At 37.2% G+C, this 22666-nt stretch overlaps 1 protein-coding gene across 2 annotated transcripts in view; it reads right to left on the reverse strand.

The window, feature by feature from the left end:
- Acj6 (abnormal chemosensory protein 6) overlaps window positions 1–22666 on the reverse strand; it is a 57411-nt gene that overhangs the window by 15961 nt on the left and 18784 nt on the right. For both annotated transcript variants that reach the window (XM_076789638.1, XM_076789637.1), the window contains exon 2: window positions 4365–4421. In XM_076789638.1, the coding sequence (XP_076645753.1) occupies window positions 4365–4421 (57 nt within the window). The remainder of the gene's footprint in view (window positions 1–4364; window positions 4422–22666) is intronic.

Genomic DNA, 22666 nt, shown 5'->3' on the forward strand with positions numbered 1-22666 from the left:
GAATTGGTAGGAGGAGGACAGAAATGAGGAGAACGACGGCAACGCCGAGCTACGGATACAGATTGCTCTTGTTAACTATGTAGTTAGCACCTCGTGCAGTTGTTTAGCAAAGTTTCTGCGGAGTCTCCCTTCGGGCTCGATCCGGTACGTCCCCGTGGTTAATAGAGTCATTTTTCCGAGCTGCCTGCGGCAAACCCACCCGTTAAATACGGCCGCACCTACTCCTACTCCCGCGCGTTAAAGATTAGCCAATTACAATTGAATTATCGCACCCTACAAACCGTCCGTGTAATTTATCTGCTCGAGCTGATTTCCGAGGAAGCGGGAATGATTAAGCTCGTAACGTGCCACGTTTTACGAACCATTATATTTAACTTGTATCCCATTCAACTATCCGCCGAACAATAACTCTCCCGCTGTAAGCGATTACGGTATAAATTAAGAAGATTTCGCGCAGTCAGCAAGATGAACCTACACAGATGAATCACTCCCTTTACGGTTGTACCGTCAATTCTGGGACACCCTGTATAAACCCTGTTTCTAATCATTTTTCTCGTTTGGCACAAGTTGCACAAATCTTCGTAAATTCTTCAATTTCATTTAAGAGAACTTGAAACAGTTTGAGTTTGTGATATAAATTTCGTTTGAACAATAATAATCGCATACCGGGAAACCGGTTTTGTATTAATATCTGCATGTCTGAATTATTTTACATTTTGCGATTGTTAACGTCGCATTAATTCTTGTTTAATTTTGATCGTACACTTTTATTCCGCCGTGATTTTGCCCGGCGTTCCAAATTGAGAAAAAATTAAACCGCCTTTGTCAGGCTGAAATAAAGTGCATAAATAAAATAGGTAGACCCGAATGTTATGGTGAATGAGGCACAACTCGATGCACTTGAACACACCGTACACAATCATGACTATATAATGGCCGCTGTTCTGTTTTCCATTACGCAGTAGCAATTGAAAATCACTGCGCGGTTTAAAATAAAAACAATCAAGAATTCAGAAGGAGTTTACTCGGCTGACGGGAAAATGCACTTTAAAAACTGCAATTGTGAAAATGTATTACCGTTGTCGCGGCTACGTACGCGTATCTTTGGTGTGCGGTAAAATGAACGCTTTTCTATTCGTGATTACCGTTTTTATCGTTTTATTAGTTTCGAACAGTTCAACATTTATTTTCTGGCGAAACCGTGCAGATAAATTTCGACAAACTATAACGAACAAGCCCCTCGCACACAAATACCAAACGGTAAATGATTTTTCCATTTCGGCAGAAACGATGATCTCGTTATTCATTCTACTTGCTTTTATTTTTTATTTGGCCATTTTCGGGGTATTTTTTATTGTCGGCTGGAAATCACTGTTTTCAACTATGTACGAGAATATTTTGCAATATGAAACCTAGTTTTTCCCTTAAAAGATGTTTCACTGTAGTGAGATAAAACATATATATATTAATAAACTAGGGAGTAATCCTAGAGGGCCATTTAACAACAAGACAGAATTCAAGGACGACATAATTGCGACATCAGCTTTGTTTTCAACTCATTAATGATTAAAGTTCACCTATAGCGACACCTAAGCTAACTTTCTGTCTCCGACCTAACTCACATGCGCCGCTACTGGTGGAGACTTCCAATCGTGGAACCATAGTGTCGTGAGTGTGTATATTAATCTTATTGTTAGGTCAATTTGTAGAATCATCTTTCAAAGTATTTGACACGTGTATTCTAACAGCCTGTAGATGTATGAAACATAATTCAATATTTCCAGCACCCCAGCATTATTAGTGATCCTAAACTCTTTTAGATCGCGTTTTACAGGAGTCTAGAATATATTATATGAAATCAATATATCGATTTGTTATTTAAATTTGATGGGTTTGGATATTAAAGATACAAAATAAGTTACTATTAGGTAAAGAACACATCGATAGATACACCATAGGTACGTCTATCTTAAACAGATTGAGCTTTGCTTTGCAATTGAACAAAGATAATGTTTTTTTATAAACTTTAGCACTTTACTTTGCTGTCTAGTGTGGCTCTGCAGTGTACCCCAGCGAGAAGGCAAAGGGCCAAATTTGCATGCTTATCTAGTGGCCACTTTATATTATGTAAATTAGTCATTTAGTAACACTGTTAGACACATTATAATCGCCAGGCGGTTCTTATATTTTTTCAGAAATTTAATTTTCATGATCTCTCTGAACGAAGTATAAACACAGCAAATGGATGTTTTTTTAATGTTATTTTGAAAATTAATAGTCCGAGAGAAAATGTAACTGTACCACGCAACAGAGCGACCCTTCTGTCTCCGGAGACCGGTGTAAAAGTACTTGAACGCAAATTTCGTTTTCGCTCGACGGAATAAAATCGCTATTTATCGGACCATAAAACGCATAATTGAAAAATTTCCAAAATCGATCCATTAATTTGGAAGTCTGCTAGTCTAGAAACAGGGATAAAAGAAGAATAACGATTCGGAAAAGGCGTTCCGAAATACGTTCGTTCTGCGAGGAAAGTTGACGACTAAAAACGACAGTTATTTAAGTCTAAATGCAGATCGTTCTCGAACCACGGTGGACGGCGGATATCGCAAATTGGGACAATTATGTTATTTCCGTCCGATAACCTACATCGCAAAGTAGTCTGACACATGAATTAATAAATTCTTCCAGAAAATCTGACGTCTGACACGAAAGTGAGCAGACTGTTCAAATTATCACTTGCATGGCGGAGTACCTGCTGTTTAGAGTAACCAGTACCTATATTACCCGGCGCCGAGTCGCGTCGGCTCGCGTCGCACCGTTCCCCGTCCTCTGCTATGATCAAATTCAGTTTCAGTCGTGACACAGACGGGACTGAACCCCGCCGTCACCGTCATCGATATAGAACCGATCCAAATTTATATCACGCTCGATATTTTCCCGCAGGAAGCTCTCTCTCGCGGCGCGGCTCGGCGCGGCTCGGCTCGGCGTCTGCTCTGCCGCGTAACTTGTCGCCGCGGGCACATTCGATACGCTCCGCTAATAATTGATGTCGTTCATTGGATAACGTAATTACCGGTGTATTAATGATGCGAACTGCGAAACGCGGCGTCGTGTCCTGAATTATTGTTCGATTAATGCGTGGAGATTGCGACATGAAATATTGCCGTGCATCAGATTGCAGAACAAAGTAATACGTTTTGTAATATGCGGTCATGCTCCTGGACCGATCAGTTTTACCATTACCAAGCGAAACTGTTATCTCTGTGAAAAAAGGGAATGGTACCTACGTATCCTGGGGACAGAGCAAGTAAATCGATATATTCCTCCGTTCTCGATATTCACAATTTTGATCCGAGTTAATTACTTAACACAAAGTACAAGCGAGCGGGTGGCCATTTTGAATCCAGAAACAAGTCGAAAAGGAGGAATAACATTTTTTGTTCAACGTCCCGTTTTCAAGAAAAATAAGTTCCGCGGGGTTCGCGTGCTCTAGTATAAAGTTTTCGTTCGATATAAGACGACTTCTTTTCGCAATAAGAAAATCTCTACCCCCTCTTCTTCTTTTGTCCGCTTTACGAAAACTGTGAAGAACAGAGAGATTCGATCAGAGTGGAACATTGTCGGCTCTAGTCGAAGCGGTCACACATAGCGTGTGATGATAGTGTGTCGAAGCGTGAACATTGGGAACATGGGAAAATGCTGTACGAATGATTCTTGCGTAGAAAAATTCGAGAGTATTTAGAAAAGACGACAGTGTTCACTATTAATATTAATGAAAACATGTTTCATCATTAAATACAAATACAGTACCTAGTGCGTATACAGACTATGTTTGTTTTAAAGCAGTTGCAACTGTTTACTACATTTGCGGAAACGGTGAACGACGCACGACTCTTTTTATAGCACTCAAACTATCTCCCATCACCTCATCGTACATCTTAATAATCAATTTACTACTGACCATAATCGTAACCGCGAGTTAGCGAGTTTATGCGAGCTAAGCCGCCATCACTATGGGGCTTCGTAAACCATAAATATTATGGCACAGTTCACTATAAAGCAAGAATGTTCGGTGATACTCTCTGTCTCTATGCTCGCTTAATTTTTACACTTTCCTTTCTGCTTGTGTTATTGTAATTGTTCTAAATTAGTAGCTAGAATGACAAAGATACATATAGGGTATTTGACTGTGTTGAAAAATATATTTTCTACCAAATAGAATACATATTGGATATTCTTAGGTGGGCCTCAATTCACTCGAAGCATCCATTTACCGATTAGACTAATTAAACAATGTCTAATGCATAGGAATCGAAAAGCATGACTAGAGGAATAAATTCGTAATGTTAGTTTGTACTCACGTTATGCCTCGGGGACCAGGAATTGCACATAATGGAAGCATCTTCCAATATACGACTCTGCAAAAGGGAAACTTGTGGTTTTTAAATGTTTTAGTTTGATCTACACTTTTATATAATATTCTACTCATGTTTTCTCATGCCATAGAAATTGCCGAGAATTAATTTCTATATTAGTAACGCCTTATGATTATGTACATAATAGTTTCAAGTATGTACATTTATTTTTCACAGCGTTTCTAATTAATAGGGTCAAACTTAATGTACTGACAAATAAATTGAATAATGCGATTCAATATGTCGAGAAACGATTTTATTTACCTGAATATCTTACAAGTCATTATAAACGTCTTATGAAAATTTGTAGTATAATTTGAGTACATTGCATATTTGTAAATTATGCATATAAACATATCCTGTGTTCACAGTTTTACTGAATACAGGGTGTCCCAAAAATGTTGTACTTGAAAGGAGTCATCCATTTCAGGAAAGTACAACATTTTTGGGAAACCCTGTATATTGTTGTATGTAATATAGTAATATTTTTCACATTGCTACCATTAATGCTTCTTTACATATTAAAGCTTGACTTCGTTGTAATACTGCAAAACATATTAAATTCCATTCTTGATTCCAATACGGTTTTTAGCCGTCTCAATGAATTTTTACTGGATTTTCAAAAATACTTTCCGTTTCAATAATTGAGAGTATTTCAATCCATATGTATATATACATATTACATCAATATACACATATAAGTATACACACTTATACGAATTTTATACTATGCTACATTAAATACATTATAATAAAGGTCAGTTGAGTCTAAACACTCGAGAATGCTAATAAAACGATTGAATATGTGTAGGTAAGTGAACCTGGTGGAGTGATGTATTGTATAAAGCAATTCTATGTTTGAATACGTTCGTCGACTCCTTGTTCGGGATGTCGTTGAACTCGCAGCGATAGGTGTCGAGAAGTTGCCAGCCAAATCAGAAATGGAAAGCTAGTCAAATTTTCTAACGTCACGATTTAATCCCGACGATCTGTCTAGACTAGTCGTCATAAATGTTAATTACTCGTGAAATCGCTAACTGGTGTTACCTCGCACGGTTTTCATATTCATGTTTGGCAAAAAGAATGAAAATTCAATTATGTACAATGGAAATGTGAAATAATGGAAAAAACAATTATAGTATATACATATTTAAGGGTGTAATTTATAATTGGACTGCGGGCCATATTTCTTCGATTTTTTATAATTGTGGTGGTCTATTCGGTAGCATTTAATATAAATGTATAAAGATGTTGTTGTAATATTTAGAAAAATAAATTATATTATTAAACATGATTTGTAACGTCAAACACGACACAATATAAAATAACCACCCCAATGAATTCTAGATAGTTTAATCACAATAACCACCCCAATGAATTCTAGATAGTTTAATCAGAATTAGTAGGCACGGATTTCATGCGATATTATCTTAATCTACGGGTCAGTTAACATGGTTAAGGAGAGGGCAAACTGATAATTGTTTTTGGCAACCTACATTATGAGGGAATGTGTACCACCGACCTCAGGATTACATAGGGAGTAAGGGTGCAAGATAGGGACGCTAAGAAAAAGTACTTTAGCATGTTATACTCATCAATGATCTATTGTTACAGAATAATAGTCAATATCTGATTACGAAAATGTATGAAAACAAATTTTCTTTTAATAAACATAAGAATACAAAACATAAACGGTATGATGCCCCAATTTTATTTCAACTGAGAAAATCAAATTGTTTGTTGTCAAGACTGATCTGCTATTTTCTTTTGACTCATTTTTTATAGTACTTGTTTTTTTTTAATAATCTCCGCAAGTATAACTTTAAAAAACTGATATTGTAATTTGTAGCTTATTAACTAAAGGACCAACTTTAAACGTGCTTTCAGGATTTATAATCTTCACAAATATGGCAGTGATTACACAGAAATTACTGGAATGTTTTAATAACCTTCTATATTTAATGCTGTTTGGGGAAATAAATCGAATACATGCATATAAAATTACGAAATGTGAAAACACAAAATCAAAGAGTGGAATACTGAAATATTAAGATTGGAATGCGTGATCTTTTTAAAATTGTAAGGAACAAACGGAAGTAAACGGCGAGAGTTGATGAGCGTTCACACAGGCGAACTATGTAATGATCTATGCGGCGATGCGTTTTCAATCGGACAGAGATCTGTGCATATCGTTGCAGTTTATCTGTCAACAGGACTTAATATTCATCTGTCCTGCATATTTTACTCTCAGCAATCGCGTGACATGTATATTTAAAACGCGCCACTAAGATTGACAGAACCGGGCCACTCCGGCGTCGCGACGCCGGCATCACAAATTAAATGAGTCATTTTAGGATTCGGGCAGAACTGGGTAATTCGATATCATTCGCATTAAAGCGTCGGCCACTTTTATGTCCGATCAGTGCCGATGACAGTGATACGAGTCTCGACTAATATTATGTACTTTATATTAGCATCTTCGTTAACGACTCTGTGCTTCATGTGTACACTGCTGTCCGAAGAATTGAAGCACAGGTAAGCAACAAACTCGTACAAGTTCCATTTATTTATTCTACAAGAAGTGAATTATTTTACAAATATTCATCAAAAAGATTAGTAAAGTAAATTAATTGCTCCTGTACAACTTTTGTTGCTGTCTGCAATTTTTGTTGTATTTATTTGTTATTGTCCGTGGTAATTCACATTTCGTTAGATATTTAAGGTTAACCTTAAATTAGGTTAGTGAATAAATTAGAATAAGAAACCTTAATGTTAATTGTGCATTTTTCAGGAAAACCTTCATATTTTGAGTATTAAAGTCGACATTCAATTTTGACAAAACTCTAGTTCCAAACTTTTAATTAAAAGCAAACGTCTGTTTCCAAAATGTAGGTTTTCCTGAGGAATCTATTTCACGCTTCTGGTTCATTTTTCTAAAACATAGTTAACAAATTCGAAATATTTGAAACGTTCACCCCTGTTTAACATTGATTAGGAGAGAAGAGTTTCGAGGTTCAAGAATATTGCGGCGTCGCATACGCGCGCGAGTACGTTATTTCATAGCTTATATTCGAAACATTGTTTTATACATCGGTAAGTGAAATCCAAAATTGCGGCTCGCTAATTATTCATGCCGGTGTACACAGTTGTCTGCAATGGATCTGTATGCGCTCGTACATTTGTAATCGCAACATCAAAAATATTGTTCCGTCAATTTTCAACGACGTATCAATGCCGCTCTGTTTCCATGTATAGGGCGGCTATGTACATTCGTGTGCATCCAACTCCGGCTTTCGCGGGTATGCCTGCAATCAACGGTGTGCATGTGCGTGTGCATGTGGACGCCCGCGCCCGTATAGACAGATTGTGTGTGCTTTGCTGCAAGCTGTACACAGTACATCGGGTGTAAATACAAACCTCGGGTAACATTGAAGACGTGTGCACACACTCGCACATAGACACCACGCGTGTGTTCGGAAATTCGCCATTGTTGATCGTCGGTAAAATCAATGCGGATACTTCTTTGAATATTTCGAGTTCACCGCGGCCATTCGATAGCTTATCCGAAGAAAATATTTTCTGCCGATTTTCAACCGTATATGTCGACATATACGGGGTGACAAAGAAAATCAGACTTTTCCGCAGTTTCTCTTATCCTCTTCAATTTAACAGAAATTGTAAATATCATCGGAATTATATCATATTTGGTGTCATTTTCATTAGAAAAATGCCACGAATATGTTGGCGGAAGTCCCGTCACAAAATAATGAAAAATAAAGAAGTTTTGTTATTGGATTAGTAGTGGTTCACACCGATATACCCGACCCGTATCATGTTACAATCCTCGCGAACCGAGGCCACTCGAGCTTCGCTATCCTTTTCTACGTTCGGCGCGGATCAAAGAGTTACCTGGACGATATATGTCTCTGGATAGACCCGTGTTGTGGACATATATCGAGAAAAGACTTTACTCGTTTTTAACTATCCAAAAATCCTTGGCGTGCAATTTTAAATCTATGTACCTCGAATTTCTGACTGAAACATTAAAAATATGATATTTATGTGTGCTACTATTGATTAAAGTTTAAGAAAGTGATTTTTTAAAATTCGTAAACCGGTAATCTCTTCATAAACTCATTTTAATGGTATCCCCCAAGGAGAACCTGTTCTCTATTTTGATGTAGTGAACTATATTTACAAAATTTACTTAAAAAAGAAATTATTTCTGTATGCTGGGATAATTGACATGTTTAGTGACCGTTTCTCGTTCCATCCTAGTTTTTTGTTTTCCATCTTACTAGTTCTATCTTTTGTTCCCAACAGGTGAGCCTTGCCCACACATGTTTTCATCAAATTTTTATAAACTTCGTAACGCGGGATAACGTATTTATGAAATTCTTTCTCGAACTATATACACGTATCGATTGAAATGTCCTGTTAAATTGGAGGTCTTCTCAATACTCTAACCGTGTTAGAGCAAAACCATGTCGTAGCTGTACCATACTGAAGGGGAGAAAGAGAGGGAGGACATGGGGAATTCGACAAAGAGTTGCTTTCATCGTAAATAGATAATACTGGTTACGATGTCGACATCTAAGTAGATTTTATAAATATCAAAATATACTAGAACAACTTTCCTCAGTCCATCGCGGAAATGTTGAAAAGTAATGTGCTGAACATGAGAGCGACACCCTAAACTCCACACCGTTCTTTTTTTAATTTTATAGTCAAGAAGAAATGCAAACCTGTGTCCATTCCCTTAACGTTCTGAACAGACTGTGAATCTTTATGCAAAATAAAATTTCTCTGCACCAATCACACTGCCCGAAATTTCCATAAAGCCACTGTGTTTTTTTTTTTTATGATATCTTCTGATATATCTGAAATACATTTGCATCATTAGCGTATATATGCGCTCAATTTTCCTGGCCACTATCATTATTCGTTAGCTAAAAAATAGACATGGAGGGTGTTGTTGGAGATGAAAGTAGTAATTCTGATTTTTCCTTATAATGCTGAAATATGAAGTTCTGAAGTTCTGTGGATTGCTGAAAAAAGTTTGGTGATGAAGGCCTTCTTTTCATATTTCCTTAATGATGGGAATCAGTTAATGATTCATCGATATTCCCTAGACCTTTTGATGTTTCTAGCGTGCCGATTTTTTCTTGGCCATTTTCCTCGTGAACGCAGAAAACTCTGGTCGTAAGATTGCAGGCATTTTTGGGAGGGATGCTACATTTCGCATAATAAGCACGTTCGGGGTGTAATTGGGATCGCGGCGGGTTTTCTCGACGATATTACAAGCGTTTCAATTTGCCGAACAATATCGAATTCCGGTTGCTCGGATTCGCGTGCACGGGTCTGGAACGTTTGTAATCAGACACATTCGGGGAAATGCTGGTATTACAAGGACGCGAGCGCGGCTCGGCGCCACGCCGTTGTGAGTTGCGAGCAGTTACTGTTCGGCATTCGGAGTGCATCGGTTGCAAATATAAAGGGCCGGTGTGTGTGCACACGCAACCGCGCGCACTGTGCTCGGGACACGTATCCTAGCTTCGAGACGAAATACATTGCCGACTCTCGCGCGGGCAAACAGCCGCAGTCGAAACAGTTTGCCCGGCTAATTGATTTTCCTTGGTATCCTCGATTCGGCGTAACCGGTGCATGCACGCGTTGCACCGCTCCTCGCCGCTCCTCGCCGCGCCGGATATAGGGACACAAGCGTACGCGCATCGTACAAATCCAATCGGAAACTCTCGTTTGATTATCAGGGAAGCTGCACCCGGCCGATTGTAAATCAACCGCAAAACTCCGCTTCGCGGAATTATACGGGACGCGGTCGATCGTTTCGGCGATCGATCGGAGCAGCCGCCATCGTCGACGTTGCCACCGCATCGCGGTGCGCGATACCCATTCCGCTTCCTATACCTTTATACATATGTATATATGTATATATGTATATAGATAGTAGATGCAGCATGTCCGGTTATGTCTATGTATACGTTACAGGAACAGCTCGAAATTTGATAAATCCATACACTTATCCGTGCCCGTGCACGCTAGCCTGGTCCTTAGAAATACCCGTCGGACATTTCGTCGCATTCCTTTGCATGCTAATCTGAACTCATGTTAGCCGAGCACCGGATATAACCAATTTACGTTACGCTACGAACTTTCTCATCTTCGCCGACTCTCACAGCGCAATCAGGTCCTTGCAGAAACCGACTTTTAGTTATTGAAATTAAAACTAAACGTTTCACGGTCATGTCGAATAATAAAGGCCAACAATTTAAAAATTAGCAACCATTTTTAAATTGATAACCGAATGTCTCAATAATGTCATCGATAATGATAGTCTTACAGTTAGAGCGATTCCCTAATCACGGAGACCTCGCAACTGTGACGCGATAAATTCGGAAGCCGAACCGGAAATACCTACCGATTAGTTATGACGTAGGCGGGTAATGACAAGATTCAAATCGGTAAAATGATTTGGGTGAATAACAACGAAAAATCTAACCGTTTCGAATTGTAAAAAAAAAGCTACTATTCTCTCGTAGGGGTGCTGTATTACCTAGAATTAATCAATTTTTTAAGGGCACTTATTTCTTACAGATACCTCACCTACAGTTAAGTCGGATATAAGACAAGTACGGACGCAGCTCTATCATTAGCTATCTATACTGTACCGGTCAGTAAAGGCTATCTCCTTGCTTTAATTCTTGCTAGTCCTTTTTGATAAAGCCACGGAAAGATCGTTCGAACGTATATTTACTTTCTTTACACTATATTTTTAACCGTTGAACGACAATCCGGGGTTGCCAGTTATCGTTTCTTAAGATGTTCAAGGAAAAATGGAAGAAGAATTCTTCAAAAATACTATCATTTTCGTTTGATACCTGCCGGTATTTCTGACGCCGAAAAATCAGTCTGTCATTCTAAATTGTTTAAATGGTACCACATATTTTCTTTGGCACCAAGCGACGGAGCTTTTTATTCTCTATAAAAAGGTATATAACCCTTTGCACTCAAAGCCATTTTAACTCCAAAACGAAACATTTATAAAAATATAGTAAAAAATATTTTGAATGATGATACAGCAATTTTTAGTGGCGCCTTACAGTCACTTATTGTATTTATAAAAACATGTCAATCTGATATTTCTAACAATATAAAATATCTCCAACTATCAGGAAACCGTGCTATCCATATATTTATACATTATATTTTTGCATACAATCCAAAATTATTGCTCAATTGTTTATGGGAAAAGATTTAAAGTTTATATTAAGTTTTGCTTAATCAGAATGTTAATTGCTTCGCGGAATATTTAGATATCACGGTTTAACAAATGTATCATTTGAGAACATTTCATTAACAATAGCTTCTTAACAATTAGACCACGGACATGAGTTTATATACTTCGCACACGAGGGAAAATCTCAAGATAGAATGTCTTATTAATGCATGTCAATGAATTTTTAAAGTTTACTTTTTTTATGGTTATACGATAGATGTTTTAGGTGAGCAACAATGAATTCAAGATTGCACGAAAATCGACGGAACGTAGTATAAGGACAATATGGACTGAATTGAAATCCTTCTTTAGAAAAGGAGGAAGGCATTGAATGGAAACAGAAGAGAGGACGGAAGTTCTTTGCGGAAGTTTGACTGGTAATTAACTAAATTTACCAAGGGTTGCGAGTCAAAGTGTGAAGTCGTGTTCCAAGTCTTTCTGCACTTCAAGGTTCCACTACGCTAGTTAATAACAAATGAGCTGTGAGCTGCGCCCCTTCACTTTTGTTATAATCGGAGACAGTTGCTCCCTTGCAGTAACTGTCTACCATTCTCTATTATTCAGCAGATTCGTTTGAACCATTCTAAACATTGCTTGGTCCTGTTTTCCACCTTCGATCTTGACATTCTCATTTTTGTTCACGTTCTGCGAATGCTTGTTCCTTAATTATATTATTATCTTCCACGGTGCATACGGAAAACAAACGTAGGAAAAAATATGCGCACCTCTGTAACGAGTAAGATTAATTGAACTCTTGAATAAAAATTATTTTAAATAAAAAGAACTATTCATTGCAGAATCTCTCACCGATAAAAACAAAATTTTCGTCATACATAAGTACCGATAATATTATAATAAAACAAAAAATTAGATAATTTTTCGCTTTAAAAAATTAGAAAACTGTTTTCCTCTGATCAGTCTTTGCCTAATTTTAACAATTATTGAACTTTGAAGCAAGTTTCAAAGTTACCGAGATAATCTTTTCTTTTTTGTTTGTCCAACGCATGTCTTAGCAATAATTAGTTAATTTTGATTTCTGCAAATATTTTCGAAACGAATGCTATGTAGTTGTGCCAATTTGTGTTCACTCGAGTTATTACTGTTTCAAATGAAAAACAGAGGCCTTGACGAAGCGTCTAAAAGGTATCATAAAGAGAATTTATGAAATTTCGTAATGTAGTATTCTGACTCATAGACGCTCCACCTGGTTCCCATCAACTCTTTACTGAGTGATTCTTTGCTTTTAATGCAGAATACGATTACGTCTCCCGAGGAACATCGTTTTCTGCTTATTCATGCTGCAAAACGAATTACTCTAATTTTCAGAATCTCTAACACTCCGGCACACAGCTTCTTCTTTTGTACATTGACAGTTTCGTGCAATCTGTATTTGCGCTAGGATACTTAAAAAATTGTTTTTAAAGATATCGTAATTTTAAGCAAACATTTTCGACTATGTAAACGAACAGGCTTTGCATTCTTTAATAATTAGTTTAATTATTACACTTGTGCTCCATGCCGAACGCAAATTAACGCATTTTTAATCATTTTTGTTAAACAAATGTGATCACTGATTTATAGTTTCACACAGAATAACACACCAACAGAGTATTGGACTAAAATAATTTTCTATGTAAAGAACAAAAGTGAAGAGCACAATTATTATTGTTTGTGAATTCTGATATTTTTGTACTCCTTATAATATGCTTTCTTTCTTGTAAAAAAACAGTAGTAGCATACGAAAAAGTTGGATAGAATGAACAAGTCAAAACGTTGTCCTTTCTGTTTGTATTTCGAAACTATTTAAATTGTGTTGCAAATAATTCTCACGTCATTAAATACGAAAGGTATACATATGTAGGTAACTTCCTTCAATTGAAATATTTTGCATAATGTTTCCATTAATGTCTTATTCAAATATATATATATATATATTTCGCGCTTAGCTTACGTTGCACTGCATTCTCTTTAATAATATATTGTTGCTTTAATAATGCATAACGGCTATTCTACCTTCAAGAATCCCCGGAGAATTAAAACACTTCTTTTGAATAATACATTGCTGCTTTAATAACGCAAATAAGCTATTCTATCTTTAAGTGTCTCGGAAGAATTATAACACATTAAAAGAATGAGTGCACTTATGAGAGTGGAAGCGGAGCGGTGTTCCAGAATTTACGTCGTTGAATGCAGAAATTCATATTTCTGCTCCATATTTTTCTAAAAATAAAACATTTGTTCTCGTAGCTATTTTTCGGTAAAACTGAGTGCCCTTGAAATGTAATTCATTTTACTTAAGAAGGAAACCAATTGTGGAACTGATCTATAATGGTTTGCCTATGATTTGCCATTAAAATGATTTATCTTTTCTCGCACGTAATTTGATAATACCATGCTAATTCAATGGTCAATAACACAAGGTATACTACAATTATCGTTCGAATCAATACGAAGCCGCGTTCTGTGGTTGCAGTATCGTAATTGTTATCCATCACGAGACACATGAAATCTAGCATTGAAATCGTAAACTTTATACACGGTAGGGGCGGCACTCTCGTTTATCGATTACGCTGGATGTATTTCAAGATTGTATTTGGATTTTTGTTGAGTTGTTGTATAAAAATAAAACGCATTGTAACTGTTGACAAAAATAGGACATTCTACAGGATGAGTCTCGCAACATGACAACTTCAAATAAGTTATTTGTTGTAAGGAAACATTTTTCAAATAAATGCTGCATGGTTTCCAGAGGGACAGACAGTGCTGCAATCTATTTTTGATTTCAAAATAAGTCGGAAATGTGGAATGAATTTTCTCCATTCGACGCCTCGTATTCGAGAAAATCAAGTTTGAAAAAGTATAGGGATCGCCTGACGTGTCTGATCATGGCCAACTGATTCTACTTCTTGTGAATGCTGGGCACGCAAGCTTGACGGATCTTCAAAGTCGATTTTCTCGAAAACAAAAAAAATATATTCCGTATTTTCGACTCATTTTCTCATGTAGAATCACCCCCACGCAAAACTTTCGAACCAGTCAATTCCTAACATTGAAATTTGGATTTTTGGTATTTTCTCGTTGAAATCTGCAGGATTATATAAAAATAAGTTAAAAATTTCTGTGTTGCCAAAAGGAAGTTTAATCGTTGACTGACTCCACAATAGGAGTGATTAGTATAGGTGTCACACATCAGTATAGGAATAATTGTCCCGTCTATGCAACATGATCGTGTGAGTACCGTGATGCATCGTCGTCCTAGTGTTTTCTTATGGAACTTCGAGGATTTTTTACTGTGCTTTGATGGAGAAATACGACTAGTATTATTTATAAACATACCGTCACAAAGTATAATGTTCTAATGGAGTTTTTTCTTAGTGTCTCCGTATCGCCTTCCTCTTTCTATGGCAGGGTAGTAAACCTAACGGGATCATAAAGAGAAGCTGCTTTTGCTAATCCGGGTCAGCTGGAGTCCCCAAAACTCGGGTACGTCTTCAGCATTTCGAGCAGTTCCAGAACTGGCCTAAAGGGGAACCAATTTTGAAGGGGCTCGCTTCGCACAGGTCCAGACAGGATGACATTTCCTTGTTATCATGGATATCCTTTGTTAACCACCGGAACCAAACCACTCTTTACGATCCAGCTGGGTTTACTGCCGCACTGTATGTATATCTCCAAGTTATTTATGCTACTTAAGTTACTTAAGTTACTACCTTATGTTACCTCCAAGTATCTCTTAAAGCTTTAACACATTACGTCCCACTAACTTCCGCGTGTAACTTTCCCGGAAGTTCGGACCGATTTCGTAAGAAGTGTAATTATTGAAATTACGAAGATGCTTCTGTTAGAAATTATTCGATTTTCTTGAAAAATGTCATTCTGTGCTCGATGCGTTAAAATCGTGGACTTCTAGGATTCCACATAGTTCCCGTGTTCAACAATCACTAGGCTAGTTATAAACTTCCGATTTTGACCTGACAATCGATGAATCTATTAAATATGCGATGCCCTCGAAGTCTGTGCCTCTTCAAGCTACTTCCAAAGGACAAATGCGTTGGAAGATCAGCTTTGTTTTTGCAAAGTCCTGCTTATGCTTGGGAAACTTACAAGGGGACATATTCAAGAACAACGAACCAACCGTAATGGATTGAAATCGAATATCCTTCCAAGTTTTATGTCACGTGACAAAATGTTCTGAAAACTTTGAAATGTAAGACTCCTTTAAATGAAACACTTCTCTACCATACGTACCTACTTTTGCGGTTCTATGCAAATAGCTATATCCATTGAATTAAAACTGCATCGAGAAAAACAGTCTTCCCCTTATGTACGCACTAAATAAATTATTTATGAATTTGATGGACTTCAAATACCCCCCAACGATGTCCTAATATGTACAGAATAAATTGTATGAAGTACTTTCCAAGTATCAAAAGATTTTCTACGTTCCCTTCGCAAATAAAATCAATCCCTTCGCATCCGTGATCTGTAGTAGGCGATATAAAAAAATATGGCGAAGTCAAATTAAATTCAACCAAGCTGGGAACGGAATAAAGTCTTGTACACTAGAATATAAGAAAATTATGTTTACAAAATTACTAACAAAGACAGACAATATGTCGTAACGGATGGAAAAACTGACATACGCACCAATATGAAGTGTAAAATGACATGCGTAAAGCTATTCATAAATAATCAAAAAAGATGAGTATTAATAAGGAAGGTAAAAATGGCGGAGAGCATTTCTTCTATAATTTTTTATCAAAACCTTGAATTAGTTCCAAAATAGTTATGTTATTATACAAGTAATTAATTGCATTATTTAGAATATTTAAAAGTTCTCTGGTGGGTGTAAAAAATACGTGAAACGATGAAAACAATATTTCCAGTAACGTATTTTACTTAATAAACTGTAACGCGAGGTTACTTATTCATTAGCATTTTCAGAAACAGATGAAAGCTTTAACAAGGGGAATTATTTAACAATATATAGGGGAATTGGTTAACAAAAAATATATTAGACACAGAAACCCTTTTTCTTTGAAGGTTTTCCATGCAAGGGTAGGAGAGCAGAATTCGTGATTCGATCTAAGGGTGCAGGCAGTGTGTCGTTGAAAAACATCGAATTCTTATCGAGTGGTAGAACGGTGACGCGTGAACGATCCATAAATCATGATGATTCGCTTTATGGTATTTACAGTTAAGCCGAAATTGACGGTTGCCGAGCGTAAAAATCAGTGATTTCGTTACCACTGTGTGTCCGGATAGACACGAAGGATAGACACGCTCATTGGCTACGTGGTGTTCCGCCCCCGCAGCCCCGCCAATCAGACCAAGCCGCTCTCTCTCATCGATCCAGACCATCTACACTATACTCAGCCGCCATGCTCAACTTCACCCATTCCCCTATCCTCTGCCGACCATATACCGATCTGGACTAACAATTTGTAAGACTGAACGAAATAAAACTCCCGCGCATGCTAGAAACTGTTGATCTACGTTTCAGGTTGGTTTGCCGTGTCTGTTGACACCCTGCGAAGACGAACTTCGATTCCCAATTGGTTCCTCGACAAAGATCGTTCTCCGATCGCTCGGGGAATACCAACCAGCCTCCGTTTATTCGTTCCGACGATTCCTCTTTGAATATCACTCTTCTTTGTTAGCTTTCTCAGTCGCGGGAAAACTCTATTTATTATTTTTGGTGAGACTTCGGTCAGCTCGAATCCCACAATGTAAAATAAAATGGCTGCTCTGTATTAAACATAAGGGCCCGGTCTTTGTAGATTCGCGATAAGGTAGAGTAACCACATTACCGACAAAGACAGGCGAAAAATGGTTTTATGCGTCTCAACTTTTCGTCCTTGTCACAGACAATAAAAAAATGGATATAAATGAAAATGGTATAAAAAAATGGATTAAATAAACTAAATAACTTTTCAATATTACTTTGTACAGTAAGACCTCGATTATCCGAACGTCCGATGTCTCAAGTGTTTAGTATCCCAGCATGCTTCAGATGTAAGCAGCCGAATCTAAGGCGACCCACGTGCAACGCTATTTATTGTAAAAATTAATAAAATTTGAATCTAGAATTATAACCGAGCAAATGTTCTAATATTCGAACAGCCATGTTTCCCTGTTCGGTTCGGATAATCGAGATTCTATCGTGTTTGCAAAAGAAATATTCGACTCGATTTAATTAATTGACACAAATAGCGGAAGCACTATTTCCGGTACTTAATATAATTTCTGTCTTGATGTACCGTGGAATTCTTTAATTGTATTTGTTACGTGGAGAATGACATTTCGCGCGGGGGCTGCGACCGCAATGAATTGCTTTTAAGTGTGATGGAGCGATATTCTTGTATGATCGTTTCTCATCCATCACGTAGCAGTTGACAAGCACGGGTGTAGATTTCCCAGCCAAAAGGATACATTTTGTTATCGGCTTAAGAGTTATGATGTGTTTCGTAACTTAACGATTACTGAATTATTGAGTCATTCGATCGCATTGTGCTCTACCTCAGAAACGCGTTAAATACAGCTCGGGGGGTAAACCGGAGGATAATTCGAGTTTGTTCTAAAACGTCTAACAGGATGCAATTTTCGTTCAGAACTGTGATATTATTTCGGAATTTAATAGACCATATAGAATGCTTTGATACTTTTCGTTAGGTCATACGTTTTCAGATCGATCTATTACAGTACAGTGCAAAAAGCGTAAAAATAAAAAGTAATACTCGTACTCGGATATACGACAAGAGCTCGGACAATTATGAAGAAATGATTATCTCGACGGTTCTATCTAGTTAACACGCAGGCTCGTCATTACTGCGGCCGCAATAACGGCCGTATATGGCGACGGCAGAGGTCCTCTAATGGAGGTCCGCTCCTACCTATTCGGCACGTGCAACCATCCTCACAACCCCATCTATGCCACCACCCATGCCAGTAAAATTACCCTCTCCTACTTACGGCCTTTCCTAATTCTCCCACTTCTCCTCTTTCCCTTCCTTTTTCTTATCTTTCTTTGTTTGTTCGTTCTTATCTCTACCTTCCTGCTTTCCTACTGTTTTCTTTATTAACACCACTGCCACTCAAAAATATGTGGACAGCTATCATTTTTTAATAGCCGATCACATATATTTATTTTATTGAACGATGTTTACTAGTAAATTATTTTGTATATGTCTATTATTATTTTATTAGTAATCCTCTTTACAGCTGCGCCTAGGTCGAACCATTATACACATTCAAAATGAGAAATAGTTACAGTATTATATTAACCAGTATTATATTAATAAGTTTTACACTAAGTATTACAGTATTATATTAATTATTATATTAACGTATAGTACGTTTAGCGTTAAAGAAAATGGTTGACATAGATATTTATTGGACTCTGTTCGAAATCTTCGTCGCGAGTCTGACTCGATGTTGCAGCGCACGGAATTAAAAGAATTTAAGTTATTGTTTGCTAACGCATTGTAAAAGGCCCCTTCATTGTTGAAGATCGTAAAAAGTCATACCGTTATTTACTGCGACCCGAAACACACCGCAACTTGTTTCCCAAATTTCGAATCATCGTAAATCCCGCGTGCCCGCTCGCGATAATATGGCGGGACGTTCACGGATATGAAAATAACGACAATGAACCTAATTGAAATGACCCATTGAAGTCTTACGTTTGCGACAATAACAATATACATTTAGTACGTTTAACACTTTTAACAGGGATGAATACTAGCGCATGAGACGTGTTATGTTCTCGTATTTATAACCGTAGTCTGTATGCAGATACATACGTACGTACTGTGTTTGTTATCTTATTTTTTTACAAATTTTAACGTTAAACAATGGTTTCGAGTCATGGTAGTTTAAGTACTGTTGGCTTGGTGCACGTGCTGTCTGTGTGTTCGAATTAGAATTAGTCGACCATGCCATTCATAAAACAGTTCAATCGACCACGAAGATGGTCGGTCTATTTCGAACCGAACAGTCTCACTAATAGCTTTGTAATACAATAAAGCATCTTGTACACAGCCACTGGTCAAAGCGATAGTACACTCTATTAATTTCCATTAACGAAGTTCGTTAGATACACATCGTTTTAGAAATCCGCTTTCTTGGAAATCAGTCAACCTTTATCGGTAACATTTGTCGCTACGGACAGAAGCAATAACATAAATCGAAACATTAATATCAAGTGAGACACCCTGTAGAATGACTGTTGAATGAACATAATTCCTATTAAATGTATACGGATATTCTATTGCAATCGAATTACAGTGCCTATATTAATTATATTTATTTTTAAAGCATAATGAATATTTGAAAAAGGGCATAGTAATTGGTACCCCCACAGTAATTGGGTCCCTCACTAATTTTTGACATAAATGCATAAAATCTGCTGTCTATCTATAAAGTAATAAAAATATTTATTACAAAAATGGGTAAGCACAATTTCAAGCAGTGGACATATGAAAAAGATTTAAGGGCACCGGCGCACAGTGGGCAATTTGGACGAAATCAGATTCAAAATCAAAGAACTTTCGATAGAAATGAGGTAGAGCGATGAAATTTTTTTTAAATTAAAGCTGAAACTTTGTAGAATATGGGAAAAATAGGGAGATTATGGTACGAACGCTTTTCAACCTTGAGAAAATTCGTTAAACTTGCACAATTTCAAGAAAATTGTGGTTATTCCAATACCACGCGCGGAAAATTTTTTTTTTAACATGCTATACATTTCCCATAGATTTTTTCACGCTGATTTCAAATCTGGTCTCAAAATTTGTCTGCGACCTCAGGATTTTGCAAAAAATAGATTTTTGTGACAAAAACTAATGAAATCATTTTTTCGTTGAAATGATTGGATGGTAATAATCTCCCTATTTTTCCCATATTCTACAAAGTTTCAGCTTTAATTTAAAAAAAATTTCATCGCTCTACCTCATTTCTATCGAAAGTTCTTTGATTTTGAATCCGATTTCGTCCACATTGCCCACTGTGCGGCGTATTGGTTTCAGCTTAATAAAATAATTAAAAGAAGAAAGAAATTTTAATCTCGCCCATGTGTCTTGCAATCAATGGAAACATTTTTTATTTTCCATAAAGATCCGCAGTCTACTAATCACATTGGGGATTCAATAAAAGATGTAAAAAAAGGCTGCATGTGAACAATCAGTTACCACTTACCATGCACAATGTAATTTCTACGATGCGCCCCTGTTACATAACATGCTCAAGCGGTAACTGACGTGGCAGGTTTTGTCTGATTTTCGTTCCGGCTCTCAAGCCAATGTTCCACGTCACTTCAGGTATACAGAACGTCGCAGCCGCAATCTTCCCATTTTCGTATTACTGATCTCCAGGCGACGGCTCGGCTGCCACATGCCAGAAACTACTTCCCAACCCTCGGTTGCCGAGGGTAATTATTAAAATAGAATCTTCCGCTGTTCCGACTTTGTTGTAGCTAAATCAAGAAGTCCTGATTGTCGCAACCCCATTAACACGAACCGTACCGAGCACAAAACTTCACTGGTATACATTACAAGACTAAATTTATTTATTTATCCTTGCTTTAAATCGAATGGTTTATTTAGAAAGTACAACACTAAAGACTGAATTTATTTCAATTTTTTTGCAATTTATATAGGGTGATACAAAAATGTACTTCCGTGAAAGGGATGATTCCTGAGGTCATTTCGAGTAACTTTTTCCTCAGCGAAAATGTCCTCCGCGACTTTGTTAAAGAGTTATTAACGAAAAACACAGACCAATCAGAGCGCAGCTACAGCGGACAGATTCCGCCGTAGCCGTGCTCTGATTGGTCCGTGTTTCTCGTTAACAACTCCTTGGCAAAGCCGCGGGGAATATTTATCATCGGAAAATATTAATATTTTCTGCATCGAGTTTTATCATTGCATTTACCTTTATGGTTAACAGGGATATTTTCCACATTGAAAATATGAACAATTACAATGATACACACTTGGTTTGTATTGATCGAATCATTTTTGCCGGGGGTAATAATTTATGTAAAACAAGTTGTAAAGCGTGTTTCGATTGAAAACTGTGAACTCTCGCAAAAAAAGTTACGTTTTGTTGTTGCTTTATCGATTTTCAATCGCGCGGACGTGCTCATATATTCATTTTCTTTCGAAAATTTGCGGCAACGCGTGCTCGTGATTGTACGGGGAGAATATTTGAACAGAAGTATACAAGCTATCGGACATTATTGTGCTTTCTCCAAAAGTTGTGCTCGACATTACAATGTAAGTCTGGCGCGCAGTATTCTTTGTTAATGCTTTCTATTGTTTTCGCTTCACAAAAAAGAATCTTTGTTGAAAATGCAAACACGAAAAAACGGATTATACTCCGATGCACAGAATTAAAAGAACCATTGTTGAAGCGTCATAATATCTATTCATGGAAAAACGTTGGAACCGTATTTAATGCGCTTTTCAATCGCAGCTGTACAATTCTTTTACGGTACCTGTACATAATAATAGCGAGCATTCGTTATTATTATGTACAGGTACAATATATTATCACGTCGCATGTTCTTCACTTATTCCTACAAGAGCCTCTTTTGAACTGTTGAAAAGATCATATTTTACTTTTTTGATCGTTCCAACCAATTGCAATCTAAACAAATTTTTGTTTGCTCATTCTCTGGCAAACTAGTCGAGTTCTAACGTCTCAAAAAAGTTCAGATCATTTGCGCCAATTTTAAATAAGTTTTTCCGTTCGAAAAGGTGTCAACATACATACTTAATGCAAACGAGTACTGTCTGTGCACGAGGAAACTTCGTTGGGAACTATTGGAAGATGGTTCAATGCAAGCACATAGGGAACAAGGACGCCAGTTTTTGTTGACAGTTTGTCGCATTTTCCACGTATCGAGAGCAGTTGGTGGGAGTACCTCATTTCTTGGAAAAGTATTCCTCCA

The sequence above is a fragment of the Halictus rubicundus genome, chromosome 6, assembly GCF_050948215.1.
Source record: "Halictus rubicundus isolate RS-2024b chromosome 6, iyHalRubi1_principal, whole genome shotgun sequence".
Taxonomy (NCBI): domain Eukaryota; kingdom Metazoa; phylum Arthropoda; class Insecta; order Hymenoptera; family Halictidae; genus Halictus; species Halictus rubicundus.